The 18950-nt window shown below is 44.8% G+C and overlaps 1 protein-coding gene across 1 annotated transcript; it reads right to left on the bottom strand.

Moving 5' to 3' along the window:
• Positions 1-5655: 5655 nt before the first annotated feature.
• LOC129752544 (uncharacterized) lies at positions 5656-13364 on the bottom strand. Its single transcript, XM_055748318.1, has 4 exons — positions 11709-13364; positions 5905-11640; positions 5764-5848; positions 5656-5697 (listed from the first exon to the last, which is right to left on the bottom strand). The coding sequence occupies exons 1-2, from the start codon at positions 13362-13364 to the stop codon at positions 8530-8532; spliced, it is 4767 nt and encodes a 1588-aa protein (XP_055604293.1). The 3' UTR covers positions 5656-5697; positions 5764-5848; positions 5905-8529.
• Between the last annotated feature and the right edge of the window lie 5586 nt (positions 13365-18950).

The following is an 18950-nucleotide window of genomic DNA, read 5'->3' as shown; positions in this document are numbered from 1 at the left end:
TTTTTTTTTTTTTTTTTTTGTATCGTTTATTTAAAGAGGGATTAACCTAAAGTTTTCACCCTCGGATTTCAAAAATACATTTTTACAATTTTTTTATCAAATTTCACTGTACAATTCACTTATCTTTAGGAATCTTATCAGCTTTTCTTCACTTTCTTTGTTGTTTTGCAGTATCACTTCTAGCCCTCCTTCCGGTAATATACTCTGTCTTATTGTTGAATATTTTCGGCATTCCAAAAGAAGATGTTTCACAGTTATTATCACTCCACAAGTTAAGCATATGGGTGTCTCTTTTCCTTCCAGTATATGTTGGTGAGTTATCATAGTGTGACCAGTTCTTAGCCTGGTCAATATTTTCTGCTCCTTCCTTGTTCCAACGTCAGTCCATTTTCCCGTTATCGATTTGACTTCCCTTAACGCGATATCCTGTTCGTTCCTCCAGTTAACTCCATGTGTTTTCCATAATTGATGTCGTACCCATTTAAGCGCGTCCGCTTTAGGCGTGTTCATCAATAGCATATCTCCATCTCGTCCTAAATTGGCAAGTTGATCCGCTTTCTCGTTTCCAATGATGCCGACGTGACTTGGAATCCATACTAGCGTAACATTTTTCAAATATTTGTGTTTCTGAATGCTTTGAATTATTGGATGCTTCACACCGCTTTCAAGAGCTGTTAAAACACTTGCCGAGTCGGTGTAAATTACTGTAGGTGTGGTTGCTTGCTGGATTGCCAATTTGATCGCTGTTGCTTCCGCCGAGAATATAGAAAACGTGTTTGGTAACTGTTTTGAAATATTCCTCTCCATAGAACTGAATATACCAATACCAACTTTTCCATTGGCTAGTGAACCATCAGTAAACAATTCTGTTATGGAATTGTATTTATTGTTTTTGAGATTTGCAAAAAGTGATGTAGCTAATTTTTTGTTCCCTCCAGTTTTAAATTCTCGTTTAATGGTCCAATCGATGTTTAATGCGCCGTTTTTCCATTCTTTACCATTTTCTGTGTGGAGCTTTAGAATAGGGGGAATTTTGTGGTTGGTGAGGTTTTCAAGAAGGGAGTTTGCTCTGTTTAGTATATAATTTTCATTGTAGTTGACTCTTTCAGATATCCAGATGGCCTTTCTCGCCCAGTTTTCCACGGCGAGAAATTCGAATGGCAATACTCCGTTTTCTACATACAAAGCTTTTATTGGCGTTGTGTAGAAAGCTCCTGATACTGTTCTTAGCATATTATTGTAGGTTGCTTTCAGTTGGAGGATTTCTTGAGGCTCGAAAAATTCCCATCCATAAAATAATTTTGCTATTACAGTTGCAAATCCAATTTTTAAGAGAGTTTCGCGACTACCAAATCTGCTAATAACTTTAAGAAATCGAATCCTTGCTTCGCAATCAACTTTAACTGTTTTGATGTGTGAATTGGCATTTCCATTTTGGTCTATGTTTATTCCTAATATTCTAGTACTTCTTTTCCTTGGTATTTCCACACCGTTTGCTTTGAGCATTTTCATTCTGAAAAAGTGATGGCGACCTTTGGTACCGGAACATGTGTGTAATAGCGTACTTTTCCTGGCATTAATTGAAAATCCATTTTTCTCTGCCCATTTCATTGTAGCATCAATTCCTTTTTGTAAATTTTTGCGGCAAATAGCTGCAAATTTACTTCCACAGATCAACAAGATATCATCTGCATAAATTAATATTCTAATATTTCTGGGAATGTGTTCGAAAACTGTATTAATCACCAGTAGGAAAAGTGTTGGAGAGATTACTGAGCCTTGAGGCACTCCAGTTTCTTGTGGTCGAGCTGATGAGGAACCGAAGTGATAGTAGATTGAATCGATCTTTCAAAGGGAGTATTCCTGCCAAAACTTCAAGACTCATGTTGTGCGTTGAGGGCATACAGCCCAAAGCGATGCGAAGACAACGGTATTGGATACGCTCGAGTTTGAGGAGGTGAGTTTTGGCAGCTGACTGGAAACAGAAGCTACCATATTCCATCACTGAGAGAATAGTTGTTCGATACAATTTTAAAAGATCTTCTGGATGGGCTCCCCACCAGGTGCCAGTGATTGAACGGAGAAAATTCATTCTTTGTTGGCATTTTCCTTTCAGATACTCAATGTGGGCTCTCCAAGTACACTTGGAATCAAACCAAACCCCAAGATACTTAAAACACCTCGATTGAGTGATCGTTCGGCCTAGAAGTTGAAGCTTAGGTTGAGCAGGTCTATGTTTCTTAGAGAAAACAACCATCTCCGTTTTCTGAGGAGAAAACTCAATCCCAAGCCCCAAAGCCCAGGATGACAATCTGTTTAAAGTATCTTGTAAAGGTCTGAGCAGATGAGACTCAGTAGAACCTGTGACAGACACCACGCCGTCATCTGCAAGTTGTCTTAGAGTGCAGCCTTCAGAGAGACAACTGTCGATGTCATTTACGTAAAAGTTGTACAAAAGTGGACTCAAACATGAACCCTGTGGGAGGCCCATGTAGGAGGTTCTTCTAATTGCAATATCTCCGTGAGCAAAGTTCAGATGTTTCTCACAAAGCAAGCTGTATAAGATGTTGTTCAATAGAGGAGGCAGACCCCGGGAGTGCAATTTGTCTGACAACACCTCTATTGAAACTGCATCAAAAGCTCCCTTTATGTCTAGAAACACTGAAGCCATTTGCTCACGTTTTGCGTACGCCATTTGTATCTCTGAAGACAGCAAAGCAAGACAATCGTTTGTCCCTTTGCCCCTTCGGAACCCAAATTGAGTATCTGAAAGGAGACCATTTGCTTCTACCCATTTATCCAAACGAAACAAAATCATTTTCTCCATCAACTTGCGTATACAAGACAACATCGCTATTGGACGGTACGAATTCGCATCGGACGCTGGTTTTCCGGGCTTTTGGATAGCGATAACTCTCACTTCTCTCCACTCTTGGGGAACAATGTTGTTCTCCAAGAATTGATTAAATAAATTTAACAAGCGAAACTTGGCGGCGTCCGGAAGGTTTTCAACAAGTTAAATTTGATTTTATCAATTCCCGGAGCTGAATTGTTGCAAGAGAGGAGGGCAAGTGAAAATTCGACCATCGAAAAGCTGGAATCCAGACCACACCTATCAGGAGGCACGTTCCGGATTATTTTTTGTACAGGTGTAGAATCTGGGCAGACTTTCCGTGCAAAGTTTAATATCCATCTATGTGTGTTTTCTTCACTTTCATTTGTAGATGATCGATTGCGCATGCTTCGTGCCACTTTCCATAAGGTACTCAAGGATGTTTCCCGTGATAAACCACCCACAAAATTCCTCCAATACGCATTTTTCTTCCCTTTGATCAATTTTTTGAACTGATTTTCAAGGGAAACATATGATTCAAAAAGGACGAGGGTTCCATGTTTTCGAAAATCTTTGAATGCTTTTGATTTGTCCTTATAAAGCTTGGAACACTGCTGGTCCCACCATGGATTTGGGGGCCTTCGAAGAACAGATGAATCTGGGATGGGTTTTTTTTTGAGCGCAAAGTGCACTTTCATGGATCAAACGTGAAAGAAAGTGATACTCCTCCAAAGGAGGTAAAACATTCATAGAATTAATGGCATCTGTTATTTCGTCCGAGTACTTTTTCCAATCGATGTGTCTTGTAAGGTCATATGCCATATTTGTTGAATTTGAAGTGCTGGCCCCATTGGTGATTGTAATTTTGATTGGCAAGTGATCACTACCATTGGGATCAGGGATTACCTTCCACTGGCAATCCAATGATAGTGAATTTGAGCAGAGTGAGAGGTCAATTGCACTTGGTCTTGCAGGGGGTTTAGGTACCCGTGTTTTTTCACCCGTGTTCAAAATTGTTAAATTGAAACTGTCACAAATGTCATAAATAAGAGTGGAACGACAATCGTCAGTTTGTTCTCCCCAGACAGTTCCATGTGAATTGAAGTCACCCAGGATCAACCTTGGCTCAGGAAGCACTGAGCACAGGTCCTCTAGGTGATTTCGATCCACTGCAACTCTATGAGGCCAGTACAAACTGACAACGCATAAGTCCTTACCTCTTATAGTTATATGACATGCAACAGCTTCAATTCCTCCTGATAAAGGGAGGTGGATTCTGTAAAAGGAGTGGCGCTTATTGATCCCCAAAAGCACCCCTCCATAAGAATCGTTGCGATCCAAACGGATAATGTTAAAATCGTGGAATGAGATGTTTGATTGAGAAGAAAGCCATGTTTCTGAAAGGGCAAAAATATCGCAACTAGTTTCATGAAGAAGAAATTTGAACGGATCCAGTTTAGGAACTAAACTACGACAATTCCACTGTATAACAGTGATATCCCCGACCTCTGGGCGTAAATTAGCCATCGAGAGAGATAAACATTGAAATGAGGGGCCAAGTTTGCATCAATTGCTTCAAAAATGTCTTTACTACAGGAAGCATTGTTGTTACAATGCTTTTGATGGATTCAGAAACGTTGAAAAACGAAAAAATTCCATTCAGAATGTCAGTCAACTCAAACAATCCTGGCTGGGAAGTTGATTCTGAAAAAACTGCATTCGTCAAAGAGGCCTTTGAGGTCCCTGCTGGTGTTGCATCATTCTGTTATGGAGGCTAATTGTGGTCGACGCCACTTAAATTAGAAGATGAATTTTCTCTAAATTTTAGGTCATATTGTGGCATTTTGTTTTCAACTCTCCCACTTTTCCCCGCTTTGCGTGCACTTACCGCTTTTCATATCGTCGTCCCTGGAGGGATCTCCTCCTGTGGGCATTCGCCCCGTGTTGATCACGCCTGCTCGACGACACGTCGCCCTTGCAACGATGCGGATGTGTCTTCGCGTAGCTGCTTCCCTTCCGCTTGATGTTCGCCCAGAACACTTGCTGATGTGCGCCGGCAATTTTCCAGCTGGAACTGGATCTGAAGATTGCCTGCGAGCGGCTCCTCCGATCTTCGCTCGAGAGTGCCACCTGTGGGCACTAGTGGTACTGCGCCCTCCTTTTGACCGCTTGACGCCCGGCGCTTCGACAGTGAAGCACAACAGATGCCGATTCTTCCTTAGAATCTCCTTCTCCTGGCGCACCGATGGATACGCACGGCGGTTGTTTCGGTTTCGGCCACCTCCGCCGCCACCTGAATAGCACAACTGGTGCTGTTTTGCTTATAGCCACTCTGCGCCACCTGGCGCACTGATGGAATAGCACCGCTGGTGCTGTTGCTTCCGTTTTCGGACGCCCTCCTACCTGCAGCGCCGTCTGGGGTCCAGTAGTAGCTGCTTCTTCCCCTTTTCCTGCCGCTCTTCGCACGGAGCGACAATCTGCTAGCGCTGGTTGAACTTCTCCTGCTCGTCTTCCTTCCGACTGCAGTTGCTTATCACCGGGAGCTCCTATCGCGAACCACTGAAGATGCTCTTCTTCAAAACCGACCGCCCTGGCGCACCGAAGAGGAACAACACTGCTGGTGCAACTTCTCCTTGTCGGTTGCTCTTTTCCTGGAGCACTGATGTCGCTAGCCAACCCTGGGAGTTTGCCACCGAGGTCCCGATAGTGATGGTAGATAGGGAATGCAGATGTGGAAAAAAGGGCCGCCTGCGAAAAGCCGAAATTAATTTCTTGCCACGTTGTTTCAAATTCACATTACCTGCCTGTGCGACCCTTTTGCCGTTCTTTCTTGGCTTCTCCCGGATCAGGATTCCCGGCTGGGGCTACCCTATGGGGGATAAAAGTCGGGTTAGGCAAATGCGGGTTAGGTTCCTCGCTGCAGGTGTTACCTTTTTTAGGCTTGATGCCTTCTCCGTCCTCGAATGGACCGCAGTGGCTGCACGTGGTCTGGCCTGGCTTTTCGCCGTGTAGTGGCTGGAATAATGCCCTTTATTAGATCACGCACGCAAAAATATGATGGTGCAACGTACCTTTGGTTTAGATCCCCGAGGCACACTTCCACGCGGTTTTCTCCCGGGCGACACACACAATTTTTCCCACCACGAACTTGTGTGGTGTGTTGCGGAAACGACAATGCGGTTTCGGTCGTTTTTGTTTTGTTTTCTTTTTCGGTTTCTGCACGCTGATTTTAATGTACTCACTCCTTTTACACGCGGAGTATATTTCACTTATTTTTGGGGTTTTTATTTTATTTTTGTGCACGCTTCCAAAAATCTACATGGGGATGGGTTTTTATTGAGTTAATAATGCCAATTGCTCGTATCATATCAATTTAGGGACTATCAAAGAAAAATATAAATTCAATTGCAACACAACATTGCTGCTTTGGTAGAATTTTTCATGGATCATGACAAGGATCCATGAAAAATTCATAATCACGCCACTAGGAGTTCGAAGGAGACATGAAAATCGACGGCTGTGTCGAGAAAACCTCGCACTTGTATTCACCCTGCAGTGGTGAGCTTCTTCAAAACTAAAGACGAATCAATAAACTAGATCTCTACGCCAACGAGTCTTGGCAAAATCTATAACAAAATCAAAGCCAACGAGTTATGGCAAATGTGTCGATAATTACCAGTATATCTGGCAGAAAGAAACTCCTTCGAATCCTTAAAACAATCCACTTAATAACATCCACCTCAGCAGCATACGAAAATCCAAAATCAAATGGTTATTGATAGAGATAATAACCTAGATCTTACAAATAGAACTTAACAAACGAAATTTAGGTGGGAACTTAACTGGTTTATACTAAAAGCAACAGAAGTCTAAGGAAAAGAGGGATTTAATCCTCTTAATTACCAAGGGCCCGGAATAGAGGTTATACCGCGCCTCCAGATCGCGTTCCTTTTGATATTTCCTTGGCAACCCCCTTGACAACTGTGCATGATCCATTATGTATCATTTTGTGAGGTTGGTGATTTGTGGTCAAGTCTGAATCGGACAGTTGAACTGTCGACACCATTTCAGGCGAGGGTAATTTGTGGTTCCGCTGCGCGTATTTTGGGGTGTGGACCGTGGTAGATGGTGATCTCATAGCTTGTGGTCTTGACAAAGTTGGTAGATAGCTTTTGAGAATTTCGTCTAGATCGGGAAGTCGTAATGGGAAGTTGACATGGTTGGTTGAAGATGTTCTTGATCGGGAAGTCTTAATCGGGAGTTGACATGGTTGGTTGAAGATAGTCTTGATCGGGAAGTCTTAATCGGGAGTTGTCATGGTTGATTGAAGATGGTCTTGATCTGGTAGTCTTGATCTGGTAGTCTTGATCGGGTAGTCTTGATCGGGTAGTCTTGATCGGGTAGTCTTAATCGGGAGGTCTTAATCGGGAGTTCCTTGTGGATGAACTTGTTCGGTTTTCTTATTTCTGGGAAGCCTGGTCAGCTATGGTCCTCCGGACTAGGAGAAAGTCAGCAGGAATCTTGCAACCTCTTTCAAGCTACCCTGGGTGTTGTCCTGATTCGTCCTGTTGATACTGTGCTGAATAAGCAGGGTTCGTGTTAGTGGGACAAAATCGGATGTTGCTGCTGCTGCGAATGAGCTCCCTCAGACGGGCCCTTCTTCCGGAGTCGTCGAGCAAAGCAGATGGTTGTGGTGCTGACGATGAATGTGTTTTTCGCATCGGCGATGCTTTTGTTGGCAACCTTGGGTAGCGGACATAGCTAGACTTGTTACTGTACTCACGAGGAGGTAGATAAGAGATATTGCTCACTGCGTTTTCCAGATGCACGATTTTCCCGATCGGCCTAACGGTATTTCCTGCGCTGTTGCGCTTGGTTGACAGGCTTTGGCTGTGGTCATAGCTGAAGAGTTTTTGTATTGATTCGGAGATTTTTGGGGTTGGTGGATGATCTCCTGTTTGTGGTAGTAACGACTGGCGTGTTTTGACCTCGTTAGGCTCTTGTTGACTACCTTGGGTAGTGGTCATAGCTGGTTTTGGGCGTGTGGCTTTTGACAGTTAGCGAGAGAGAGTCGATATGGTAGTAGCGGCCGTCATGATGTCTACTCCTCACAACTTCTTCGCTTAACTGTGTTCTCTGGTGCTGAATCCTCTTCTTGATGTCCTGACAATCCTTTCAATTGCAGCGACGTGGTGTTTGGAGCTGCTGTACTTGAATTTCCGAACATTCCAATATCCCGAACCTGGATAGGTTCTCTGCGATGGTGTGTAGCGCCTGGTTACGGTGGCTCACCAGTACTGCTATCCCCAGCGCTGCTACGCTGCTTCAGATGACAGGATTGCATTCTGGACAATGAGTGGCGGCAATCCCACGCAAGGTTGCCAGCCCTCTCCAAATTCTGACGAACTTCCTGGCAGAGTTCTCAGAGTCCATTCAGCCGACGCTGGTCCCGCGCAAGGCCGTTGTCTCCTTCATGAACGCCTACTTCGTTGTGTTCGTCGGTGTCCTAGCGACGAATTAGCATCAGCTGTGCTTCATTGAGTTGTTCGAATGGAAGAGTTCTGTATAATTTACTCCGAGTTGTTGGGGGCGAGGTTTCAAAGATGATGTTGTTGGTCCTACAGCCTTCTCCATTTCGTGTTTTGTGCTCCGAGTGAGCTTGTGGTCAGCGTTGTTGCTTACATAGCTTGAATAACTTAGTCTGGTTTGATGTCCTTCACGTGGTAGCGACCTCGCTTTCCGGTGACGACATCCTCCAGAGTGTAGAGATTGGCTCCCAGCTTTTCTTTAACGATAGCTGGAATGAATTTGGGGTCCAGTTTCTTGTTGATATGGTCCGCCTTCGAAGAAAGAACAAACGAGCGGCGCCATACTAGCTCGCCCGGTTGAAAGGACACAGTCCGCTTTTGTAGATCGTAGCGCTTCTTTGTCTTCTCGTGGGTCTTCTTAATCCGCTGTTGGATGAATTTGTGAATCCTGTTGATCGTGGATAGCCGCATCTCCTGCGCGACCTTTGGATCGTCCGGCACGTTTAAGTCCTGCAGAGTGTAGAGGTCCGTGTGCAACAGAAGCTCCCTGCCGAAGTTGGCGAAGTGCGGGCTGACTCCGGTTGATTCGTGCTTCGCACTGTTGATGGCTGCGGTGATGGCGGCCATATTCTTGTCCCACTCTCGATGATCTTCCTCCAACAACGATCGAACACAAGTGATAAGAACTCTGTTCACTCGCTCGGCGTTGTTGACCTGCGGTGCGTAAAAAGCGGTCTTCATGTGGATAATGTTGTGACGGCTTAGCAGCGCCCGAAACACCTGCGACTCGAACTGCTTGCCGTTATCTGATAAAATAATCCTTGGTCTGGAGAACTTGAGGAACACCTTTTCTTCCAAAAACTCGACCATCTTGCTCGAATCAGCTGCTCGCATCGGGTGAGCGATGACGTATTTCGTGATCCAGTCGACAATTACTAGCAGCACAGTGTTGCCTTTCTTGGATCTGGTTAAGGGTCCGACGAAATCGATAGAAATTAGCTCCCACGGGACCTTCGCTGGCTTGAGCTTCCCCATCTGCGGCATCATTCTTATATTGGGCGCTTTACTAGCCTTGCACGTAGTGCATGCTTTGACGTAACGGGCGACGTTGTCCTGCATCTTCGGCCAGTAATAGTGCTGCTGTAGTTTGTGCCACGTCTTCTGGAAGCCTAGATGCGCTGCTGATGGTGCGTCGTGGTATCGACGAATGAGTTCTGCTCGGTGGTTTTCCGGAACTACTTTCTTCCATCGATGCGTGATTAAACCAGCCTCGTCCTTGCAATGACAATTTTTGTAGAGCTCGTTGTTTGCGATACGAAAGTCGGGATATTTATCGCCTTTCCGTTCCACCTGCTTGACGATGTTCTTGTACCATGGATCATTCTCCTCGGAAATCGAAAACACTAGCGAACAGACTACTCTGGATAGCGCATCTGGTACGGTGTTGCAGCTGCCCTTCCGGTACCTGATTTCGAAGTCGAACGCGTTGAGTCTCAAAAGCCATCTGCTCATCAAAGCTGTGGGGTTCTTTAAAGTTTTCAGGTAGCTGAGGGCGGAATGGTCACAGTAGACGACGAAGCGTACCCCTTCTACATACCCACGAAACTTTTCTATAGCACGAATAACTGCTAAGCACTCCTTTTCTGTAACTGTGTATTTTCGCTCCGACGAAGATAGCTTCTGGGAAAAATAACTGATCGGGTGTTCTTCTCCCTCGATGTCCTGCGTCAATACAGCACCAATCGCGACATCGCTAGCGTCGCATGCTATTGAGAACGGTTTTGTATAGTCCGGCATCGCAAGTACTGGCGCGGTGACTAGAGCTGACTTGAGTTTGAGAAAAGCTTCTTCTGCTGCTGTTGTCCATCGAAATTTGATCTTGGCTTTCGTGAGTTCCGTGATTGGTGCAGCAATTCGTGAAAACTCCGGAATGAAGCGTCGATACCATCCGCATAAGCCTAGGAATCTTTGAACCTCCTTTCGTGTATTTGGAACTGGAAATTTGACGATGCTCTCCACCTTTTCCTCGTCGACCCTCCATCCTCCTTCACTGAGAACGTAGCCCAAATATTTTATGCGTTGGCGACAGAACTTGGATTTTTCCGGAGAAATGGTGAGATTCGCCTGACGTAGTCTGGTTGCCACTTCCTGAAGAACTGCTATGTGTTCGTCAAACGTTTTGGAGCAGATAATAATGTCGTCCAAATAATGAAAGACGAATGGCTCCATGTCCGCGAAAAGATGTGTCATTAGTCTTGCGAGTCCTTGACTTGCCGTACAGATGCCAAAAGGAACAACCTTAAATTGGTAGTGACCACGGGATGGTACCGTGAATGCTGTTAAGGGTCGTGACTTTTGTTGGAGCGGCATTTGCCAGAAGGCATCCTTCAAGTCAATTGAAGATATGTACGAGCATCCTCCGAGGTTATTGATGATTGCGGAGATCTGCGGTATCGGATAACCTTCGTTCACCATGATTGAGTTCAGGTGTCTTGCGTCTAAACATACCCGGTATCTGCCATCTTTCTTCTTCACCGCTACCAGTGGATTGTTCCACGGTGAGAACACTGCTTCTTCGATCACGTCTAGGGATAGCATTCGGTCGACTTCTTTGTTAACTTCCGCTAGGACGTACTGCGACATTGGGTAGTACCGTTGTTTCCTTGGTGGCGCATTTCCGACGTCGATTTGATGTTCGTAGATTTGCGTCCTACCTAGTTTACCATCTTCTGCCTTCGGAAATATGTGTACCACTTGGTCTAGTCGCTTTTGCTGTTCTGGTGAAAGCGCCTTCATCGGTTCTGCATCTTGTTCAATTTCATTGTTCATTATCGAGAAGCACACTGCCTTGACGCCAAACGTTTGCCAGAAGTTCATGCCCATGATAGCGCAATCTGGCAAGCTAGGCACGAGAAGAACCGGCAAGATTTCGCTTCGATTGTTGTACGATATTGGCAGACGTGTGAAGTGATTGATCTGGTGTGGCGTTCCGTCCGCTGTCTTGATCCCACCGCTCAATGCTTCTTTTCGTAGTCCCAGCTCTTCTACAATCTGTGCTTTATTGCCACCTAACAACGAACAGTTTGCGCCACTGTCCAACAAAGCTGTAACTTTCTTTCCAAGAACGTCCAAAACGGCGTGTGGACGATTGTCATGTCCGGGATTGATAATGATAGAGTTGATGTCTAGTAAGTCGGGAGGTATTGAAGGTTGATAGCTGTGTTGCGAAGAATCTGGCCCTCCATCTACCACCTCCTCGCTGCGGCGTTTTCCGCTTCGCTGTTACAAACAAGACAGCTGCGTAACGTGTAACCTTTTCGACCGCATCTGTAGCAAAAGAGAATTGCCTGTGCCTTCGTGCAATCCGGAAACCTATGCCCCTCCTCATCGCAGTTCCAGCAAAGCGCTGGGCGGTACGCTGTATGCTGAACAGGATCTAGATCGTACATGTTGCTGCCTGCTTGCTGAAGCTGCTGGTTCTGGAGCTGTGGTTGATAATGCTGTTGGAATTGCCGTTGAGGCTGCTGTTGTTGAAGCTGCTGCTGTTGAGGCTGCTGCTGTCGTTGAAGCTGCTGCCGCGGCGCCCATTTAGCTTGCTGTTGCAACGGATGTTGTATTCGATAGTTCTCCGCTTGACTGCCTTGCCGATTCACCAAATTGTTCTGACCTGCCGAAGTTGTAGGCGGTTGCTGACGCTGTTCCGGTCGTTGTTGAGAGTGTTGCTGCTGTAGTCCTGTATTGAAACGATTCGATCTGCACTCCAGTTGAAGCTTCATGGCACAAACTTGCTCGTACAGCTGGTTGAAGTCCCCTTGCAAACCGTTTGCTTCTTCTGGATCCACTAGATCTGCTTCAGTTTGGATAGCTGACGTTGAAGCCGCACCTTGCTGGGCCTCGTTCTCCACCGCGTGTACTCTGTTGAAGCGTGGCTGTTGTATTGGAAGCCGATGCGATGGTGCTGAGTATGACGTGGCTCCGTACAACTGCTCGTCCGCCTCCACTGCTTGCAATCTCCCGAAGCGCTGCTGCTGATGTGGCTGAGATCGACTTGTTGTTGCTGGTGTTGCGAAATTCGGTTCTAGTAAGCTGTTGTGCGGAATCGGAATCCTGCGCTGCTGGTTCAGTAATAGCCTTGTCTCGTCGAAGTTGCTGCAGACGTTGACCAGGTCCATCAGTGTCTTAGGCTGAGCTGCTGTTACTATTGTTGCATAGTCCATGTTCATATTTTTCTTGACTATGAACAACTTCTCCTCTTCCGTAAGTGGTGGATCGATGAAGCGGAATAGGGTAGAGATGTCACGGAAGAACTTATCGAACGTTTCGTTGGCACCTTGAAAACGGAAGCTGGCTTCCAGCCTCAGGATCTGCGCATACCCGCTTGGCAGAAACTCCCGTCGAATTTCTTGCTTGAATGCTTGCCAGGAATACAGACGACGTTGGGCAAGTGCTCTGGAGTACCAGTCGAGGGCGTCTTCAAGCAACAGGTGCTTTATGGAAGCCAGAAGTGTCTGATCGTCGATTCCCTCTGATCTGGCAAACGTCTCCACTCGGTCTAGGAAAATGTTGAGGGACGTGGTGTCCTTTTCGCCTCGAAACTTGAAAGGCCAATTGTGAATCGCCTTCTGCATCCGCCTGTCGTAATTGCTACCACTTCGGTTTGTAAAGCTGTCGTTCAACTGCTGCTGCCTCCTTTGTCGTTGTTGAATGTCGAACCGCAGTTCGTCCAGAACGTTCACAGCAGCCAGACCAGCCGAACTACCCGACCTCCGGATGATTACTTCCTCCGAGTCCCTCTGTCCTTGTCTGCCTCCTTGGAATGGAAGAGAAGACGGCTCGACATCCGCTTCTTGCATCCGTGCTCGTGCTCCTTCATCATTTCCGGCTGCTTGTGGCCTCGGTGGAATCGTCAACGCATCGCAGGCATCCCTACTGCTACTGTTCTCTGCCTGGATGGTTGGGACACTAGTTGAAAGGCTAGTGTTTTCTGTTTCACTTAGCACCATATTGACTGCACTGTTCACGCACTCTATCTGAGCTAGCAGCGTCTCTACAAGCTCGCACACGACCCTACGCGTTTCCTCTAAACTCGCGACCACTGGAATCAGTGATAATCTTTGCCGGTAATGAAGCAATCTCGATTTCGCGCAAGCCATTTGATCGGCGTTTCTATTCTGCGTGGCTAAATCAACATGATTTCTCAATTCTACAACTGCCCTCTGGCAGACCTCGATGTTCAATTCCGGCTACATTACGTGTTCCGAATTAACATAAATGGTGTCTCTAAGGGTGTCCTCTTGGACAAGGGCTTTTAACTTGACCACCCTAGCTCTTCTAGAGCATGGGGCTAGATTTGTAACATGGCGCAAGGCCAATTCATATTCCATCTCCTCATCATTAAGATGATACAATTCAATTTGTTTGTTCATGATTATTTATTTGGATCAAAAAAACCAGATAATTTAACAATAAGTGGACTTACAGATTACAAAATTGATACGATTGAATAATTCGAGCGATAATAATCAAAATAAGCATAACAGTTCCTTTAACTAATAAACTGTTTTAAAAATCATTATCATATCATTGCAATTACTAATGATATTGAAATTTATCTAACTAAATCATAAGGTTCGATTTAGTTGGGCGCCATTTGTTATGGAGGCTAATTGTGGTCGACGCCACTTAAATTAGAAGATGAATTTTCTCTAAATTTTAGGTCATATTGTGGCATTTTGTTTTCAACTCTCCCACTTTTCCCCGCTTTGCGTGCACTTACCGCTTTTCATATCGTCGTCCCTGGAGGGATCTCCTCCTGTGGGCATTCGCCCCGTGTTGATCACGCCTGCTCGACGACACGTCGCCCTTGCAACGATGCGGATGTGTCTTCGCGTAGCTGCTTCCCTTCCGCTTGATGTTCGCCCAGAACACTTGCTGATGTGCGCCGGCAATTTTCCAGCTGGAACTGGATCTGAAGATTGCCTGCGAGCGGCTCCTCCGATCTTCGCTCGAGAGTGCCACCTGTGGGCACTAGTGGTACTGCGCCCTCCTTTTGACCGCTTGACGCCCGGCGCTTCGACAGTGAAGCACAACAGATGCCGATTCTTCCTTAGAATCTCCTTCTCCTGGCGCACCGATGGATACGCACGGCGGTTGTTTCGGTTTCGGCCACCTCCGCCGCCACCTGAATAGCACAACTGGTGCTGTTTTGCTTATAGCCACTCTGCGCCACCTGGCGCACTGATGGAATAGCACCGCTGGTGCTGTTGCTTCCGTTTTCGGACGCCCTCCTACCTGCAGCGCCGTCTGGGGTCCAGTAGTAGCTGCTTCTTCCCCTTTTCCTGCCGCTCTTCGCACGGAGCGACAATCTGCTAGCGCTGGTTGAACTTCTCCTGCTCGTCTTCCTTCCGACTGCAGTTGCTTATCACCGGGAGCTCCTATCGCGAACCACTGAAGATGCTCTTCTTCAAAACCGACCGCCCTGGCGCACCGAAGAGGAACAACACTGCTGGTGCAACTTCTCCTTGTCGGTTGCTCTTTTCCTGGAGCACTGATGTCGCTAGCCAACCCTGGGAGTTTGCCACCGAGGTCCCGATAGTGATGGTAGATAGGGAATGCAGATGTGGAAAAAAGGGCCGCCTGCGAAAAGCCGAAATTAATTTCTTGCCACGTTGTTTCAAATTCACATTACCTGCCTGTGCGACCCTTTTGCCGTTCTTTCTTGGCTTCTCCCGGATCAGGATTCCCGGCTGGGGCTACCCTATGGGGGATAAAAGTCGGGTTAGGCAAATGCGGGTTAGGTTCCTCGCTGCAGGTGTTACCTTTTTTAGGCTTGATGCCTTCTCCGTCCTCGAATGGACCGCAGTGGCTGCACGTGGTCTGGCCTGGCTTTTCGCCGTGTAGTGGCTGGAATAATGCCCTTTATTAGATCACGCACGCAAAAATATGATGGTGCAACGTACCTTTGGTTTAGATCCCCGAGGCACACTTCCACGCGGTTTTCTCCCGGGCGACACACACAATTTTTCCCACCACGAACTTGTGTGGTGTGTTGCGGAAACGACAATGCGGTTTCGGTCGTTTTTGTTTTGTTTTCTTTTTCGGTTTCTGCACGCTGATTTTAATGTACTCACTCCTTTTACACGCGGAGTATATTTCACTTATTTTTGGGGTTTTTATTTTATTTTTGTGCACGCTTCCAAAAATCTACATGGGGATGGGTTTTTATTGAGTTAATAATGCCAATTGCTCGTATCATATCAATTTAGGGACTATCAAAGAAAAATATAAATTCAATTGCAACAATTCTGTGGTGAAAAAATCGTACGGAATCCAGGAGGATTTTGTTTTTGTTGTTCTGCAGCATTCGGCTTTTTAGGGACACTGATTGGAGGGCTCATTGTAGGGATTTTCTTGGGTATTTTGGGTGTCTTGGGAGTTGTTTTAGCACGTTTCCGGGAGTTCGCAACGAAAACAAAAGGGTTTTCCTCATCCGTTGTTTCTTCGTTGTCAACTGGCAACACAGAAAAGATGTTACTTGAATGAGGTTGGGCCAGTGGAGAAGCGCTCTTTAAGATAGAGGCATAAGAACGTCTCGATCGTTCCTTTAAAGAGCGCTTCTGTTTATCCCAGCAACTCTTGAATGCCTCGCACGAAGAGATTTCATGGGGTGAGCCCCCGCAATAAACACATTTCTGCTCTATTGCTGAGCATGCTCCAGCCCCATGATTCTCTCCGCATTGGGGACAGCGTGGCTTATTGCAACAGTGCGACGCTGTGTGCCCCAACTTGATGCAATTTTTACAATGCATGGGTCGAGGCACGAAGAGTCGCACAGGAAGCCTTAAAACTCCGTCAATCAAGACGTAGTGAGGGAGGGCGGTACCCGCGAAGGTCACACGAAATGAAGCTGAAGGCGAGTACTTTGTAACTCCATTTACGACGTTGGCAGTATTGAGTTGACGGCAATCCACGATTTCGACCGAAGTCGAATCGAGGCTCTTGAACTTACCAACGCCGTTGGATTTAACGTACTTCGCATCCAGACTCATTTCTGTGATCACGCCCTCAATCTCTACGTCTCGAGACGGGATGTAAACGTGATACTCTAGAATTAGAAAATTGCTAGCCACAATCTCGTTTGCAGCTTTCGAGTTAGCCACAACAACGCGCAGCTTGTTCGCACGTAATTTTGTAACGCTGGTTACCGAGGTCCACCTCGCCAGATCTTTGGTGATCTGTACCACATTCAGAGGTTTACCGTTCTTTTTGGGCCGGATGAAAACCACCCATGGCCCAGAGGAAGATGAGCCTTCAGCATATTTTCGGAGCCGGGTGACTCTACTCTCCACTGGGGATGATCCGACATTGTCATCCATCCGAGAACGATTTGCATCTGAAGGGCCAGCATCAGCTGATTCCTCCAGATGCTCCTCATCTTCATAGGTGATATTCGCATCATCCCCAGTTGGAGGGTATAACCCCCCGCCTTCGCTCATATTTTTCAACGGGAAAACGAATGCCCTCCGTGTTGAGAATATAAGCGAAGCACAAAATTATCGAAATATATATAAAGGGAAATATGATAGAAAAAGAAAAAGTGAAAAAAGAAATAAAAAAGAACTTACAAATTATTTTAGCACTTTTTGGAACTATATTTTTTACAGTGTATATAGATTGCTCCAACCACGTGGTTCTCCGTTGGTCTTCAAGGATGACGATAACCGAAGAACCCAACCAAACGAGCGTTGGGCCTTCCTCGTTGGTTGAAGATGGCCTCCTCGTCTCGACTCGGCCTCGATGATGATGATGGATGATGATGATGATGGATGATGATGATGATTGATTATGATGGTTCGCCAAACAATGGCGGCGGACCTCGTGGCGATCGATCGGCCCTTCTGCGAGCTGGGGCCAATCAAATTAACCAGCCTTTGGCAGGAAACTATTGTCGCGGCACAAAACACCGTTTTTACCGTCCGAACGGCACAAATACCCGGATTCACTGGACGGGATCACACTCACTTTCAGCAGTTCGCGAAGATCGGGACACTTGAAAACGCGACTGAATTCTCCGAGTGATGCGATACGAATGATGCATTTTCCATTTATTCCAATTGGAAGAAACAATTTCTATTATTTTGAAATTCCTATTAGGAATTTCAAATCATAGAAAGAAAGAAATTCAAATCTTTAATTCATTTTTATTTACAAACAAGTAAAACACTGGGTCACAAACTCCCCGGATGTCCCCGAATTCTTAATCAAATTTGACAGTAAGAAAACACTTTACCTTTTTGTTATTGAAAAGGCTGATTTTGAAAAAAAAAACGTATAAGCATTTCCTGATATAAAATAATTTTAAATTTCTAAATTATCATATTTATCACTTGCTTTCAAGTGGCTACTAATTGTTTCAACTTAAACTGGAAAGCTTTGCAATTTTAACCCTTCGTTTCATAAAGTAACAAATTTGCAACAATTAATGTATGAAAAAAGTAAAACATCATATTTTATTTTAATTTTTTTTCTTGATGTACACATAATTTCCAACTGTTTGAAATGATTTTTAAGGGAAAATGAAAAATCATGAAATGAAGGGTTAAGATTTTGATTTAATTCACGTGGACATGACGTGGAAAAATGTCAGAAATTTGGCTCGTTCCGGCGGATTTTTTTTCTTAAATCGTTTTAGCCCAAAAACATTTCATTCGACGACATTATATGACCTTTCAGAATTGAAACTTATTTTTTATTGTAAGTTTAAAGTTGCAATTCAATAAACCTTTTGTATTGAAACTCAAATCTTGACATACAAAAACCCTACCTTATGAATGTAGTTTTCATTTATTCAGTCTGTAAAGCCTAAATCGGCTAAGACGGTGTATGTATTTTAACAAAAAAAACTATTTTCCATTTCTTTATTACTAATATTTTTTAAATAAAAATATCGTTGAAACGGGTCATTACAAAATTTATGCTTAAAGAAATATTCTTCAAGAAACCAATTTTAGACTTATGTTGTTATTTTGTTAATTACGGGAATTTTGACAATTTAAAAAAAAGTGTTTAACCAAATTGAATTTTAAGATATTTTTTAAAGCAAACATAAAATCGTTTTGCGGGCTTGTGATATAGCTCAATTGGCAAGTCAGTTGCCTTCTGAGCCGATGTTCACGAGTTCGAGCCAAAGAGTAAACATCGAATACAGCTGAACCGGAAAAGTTTTTCAATAACTTTCCGCCAACATTGATATAAAGTCGCGAATGTCAAAAAAAATGGCAAAACGACTTTAATCAAAACTGTGGTATTTCCGGAGTTTCAATTGTTCAATAAAACACGGCTTTATAGTAAAACGTACAATCCAAGAATATATTTTCACTACAAGCCTACTATAATTCATAACAACTACTGATCATGCTGACTTAGTGATCACGAGTAATCACCATAAAAACAATAAAAAATCGTTTTGCAGGATTTACAAATTTTTTGAATGAATAAAACCTTATTTTAAACTTTCTTCAGTAATGTTAGTAAAACTGGTGATGATATTTATCATTTTTTTTAAACTGTAGAATTTAACTTTTTAAGAC

This window comes from Uranotaenia lowii, chromosome 3 (genome assembly GCF_029784155.1).
Source record: "Uranotaenia lowii strain MFRU-FL chromosome 3, ASM2978415v1, whole genome shotgun sequence".
NCBI lineage: Eukaryota > Metazoa > Arthropoda > Insecta > Diptera > Culicidae > Uranotaenia > Uranotaenia lowii.
The sequence above is the reverse complement of the archived record's forward strand: the minus strand, read 5'-3'. Positions and strand labels throughout refer to the sequence as shown.

Excerpts from the sequence above, each read along its gene's own strand:
- LOC129752544 (XM_055748318.1), bottom strand. The coding sequence starts at position 13,364 with ATGGTGCTAAGTGAAACAGAAAACACTAGCCTTTCAACTAGTGTCCCA. Across the intron at positions 11,641-11,708 it reads CGGATTGCACGAAGGCACAG|CGAAGCGGAAAACGCCGCAG; the intron begins GCAATTCTCTTT and ends TGTTTGTAACAG.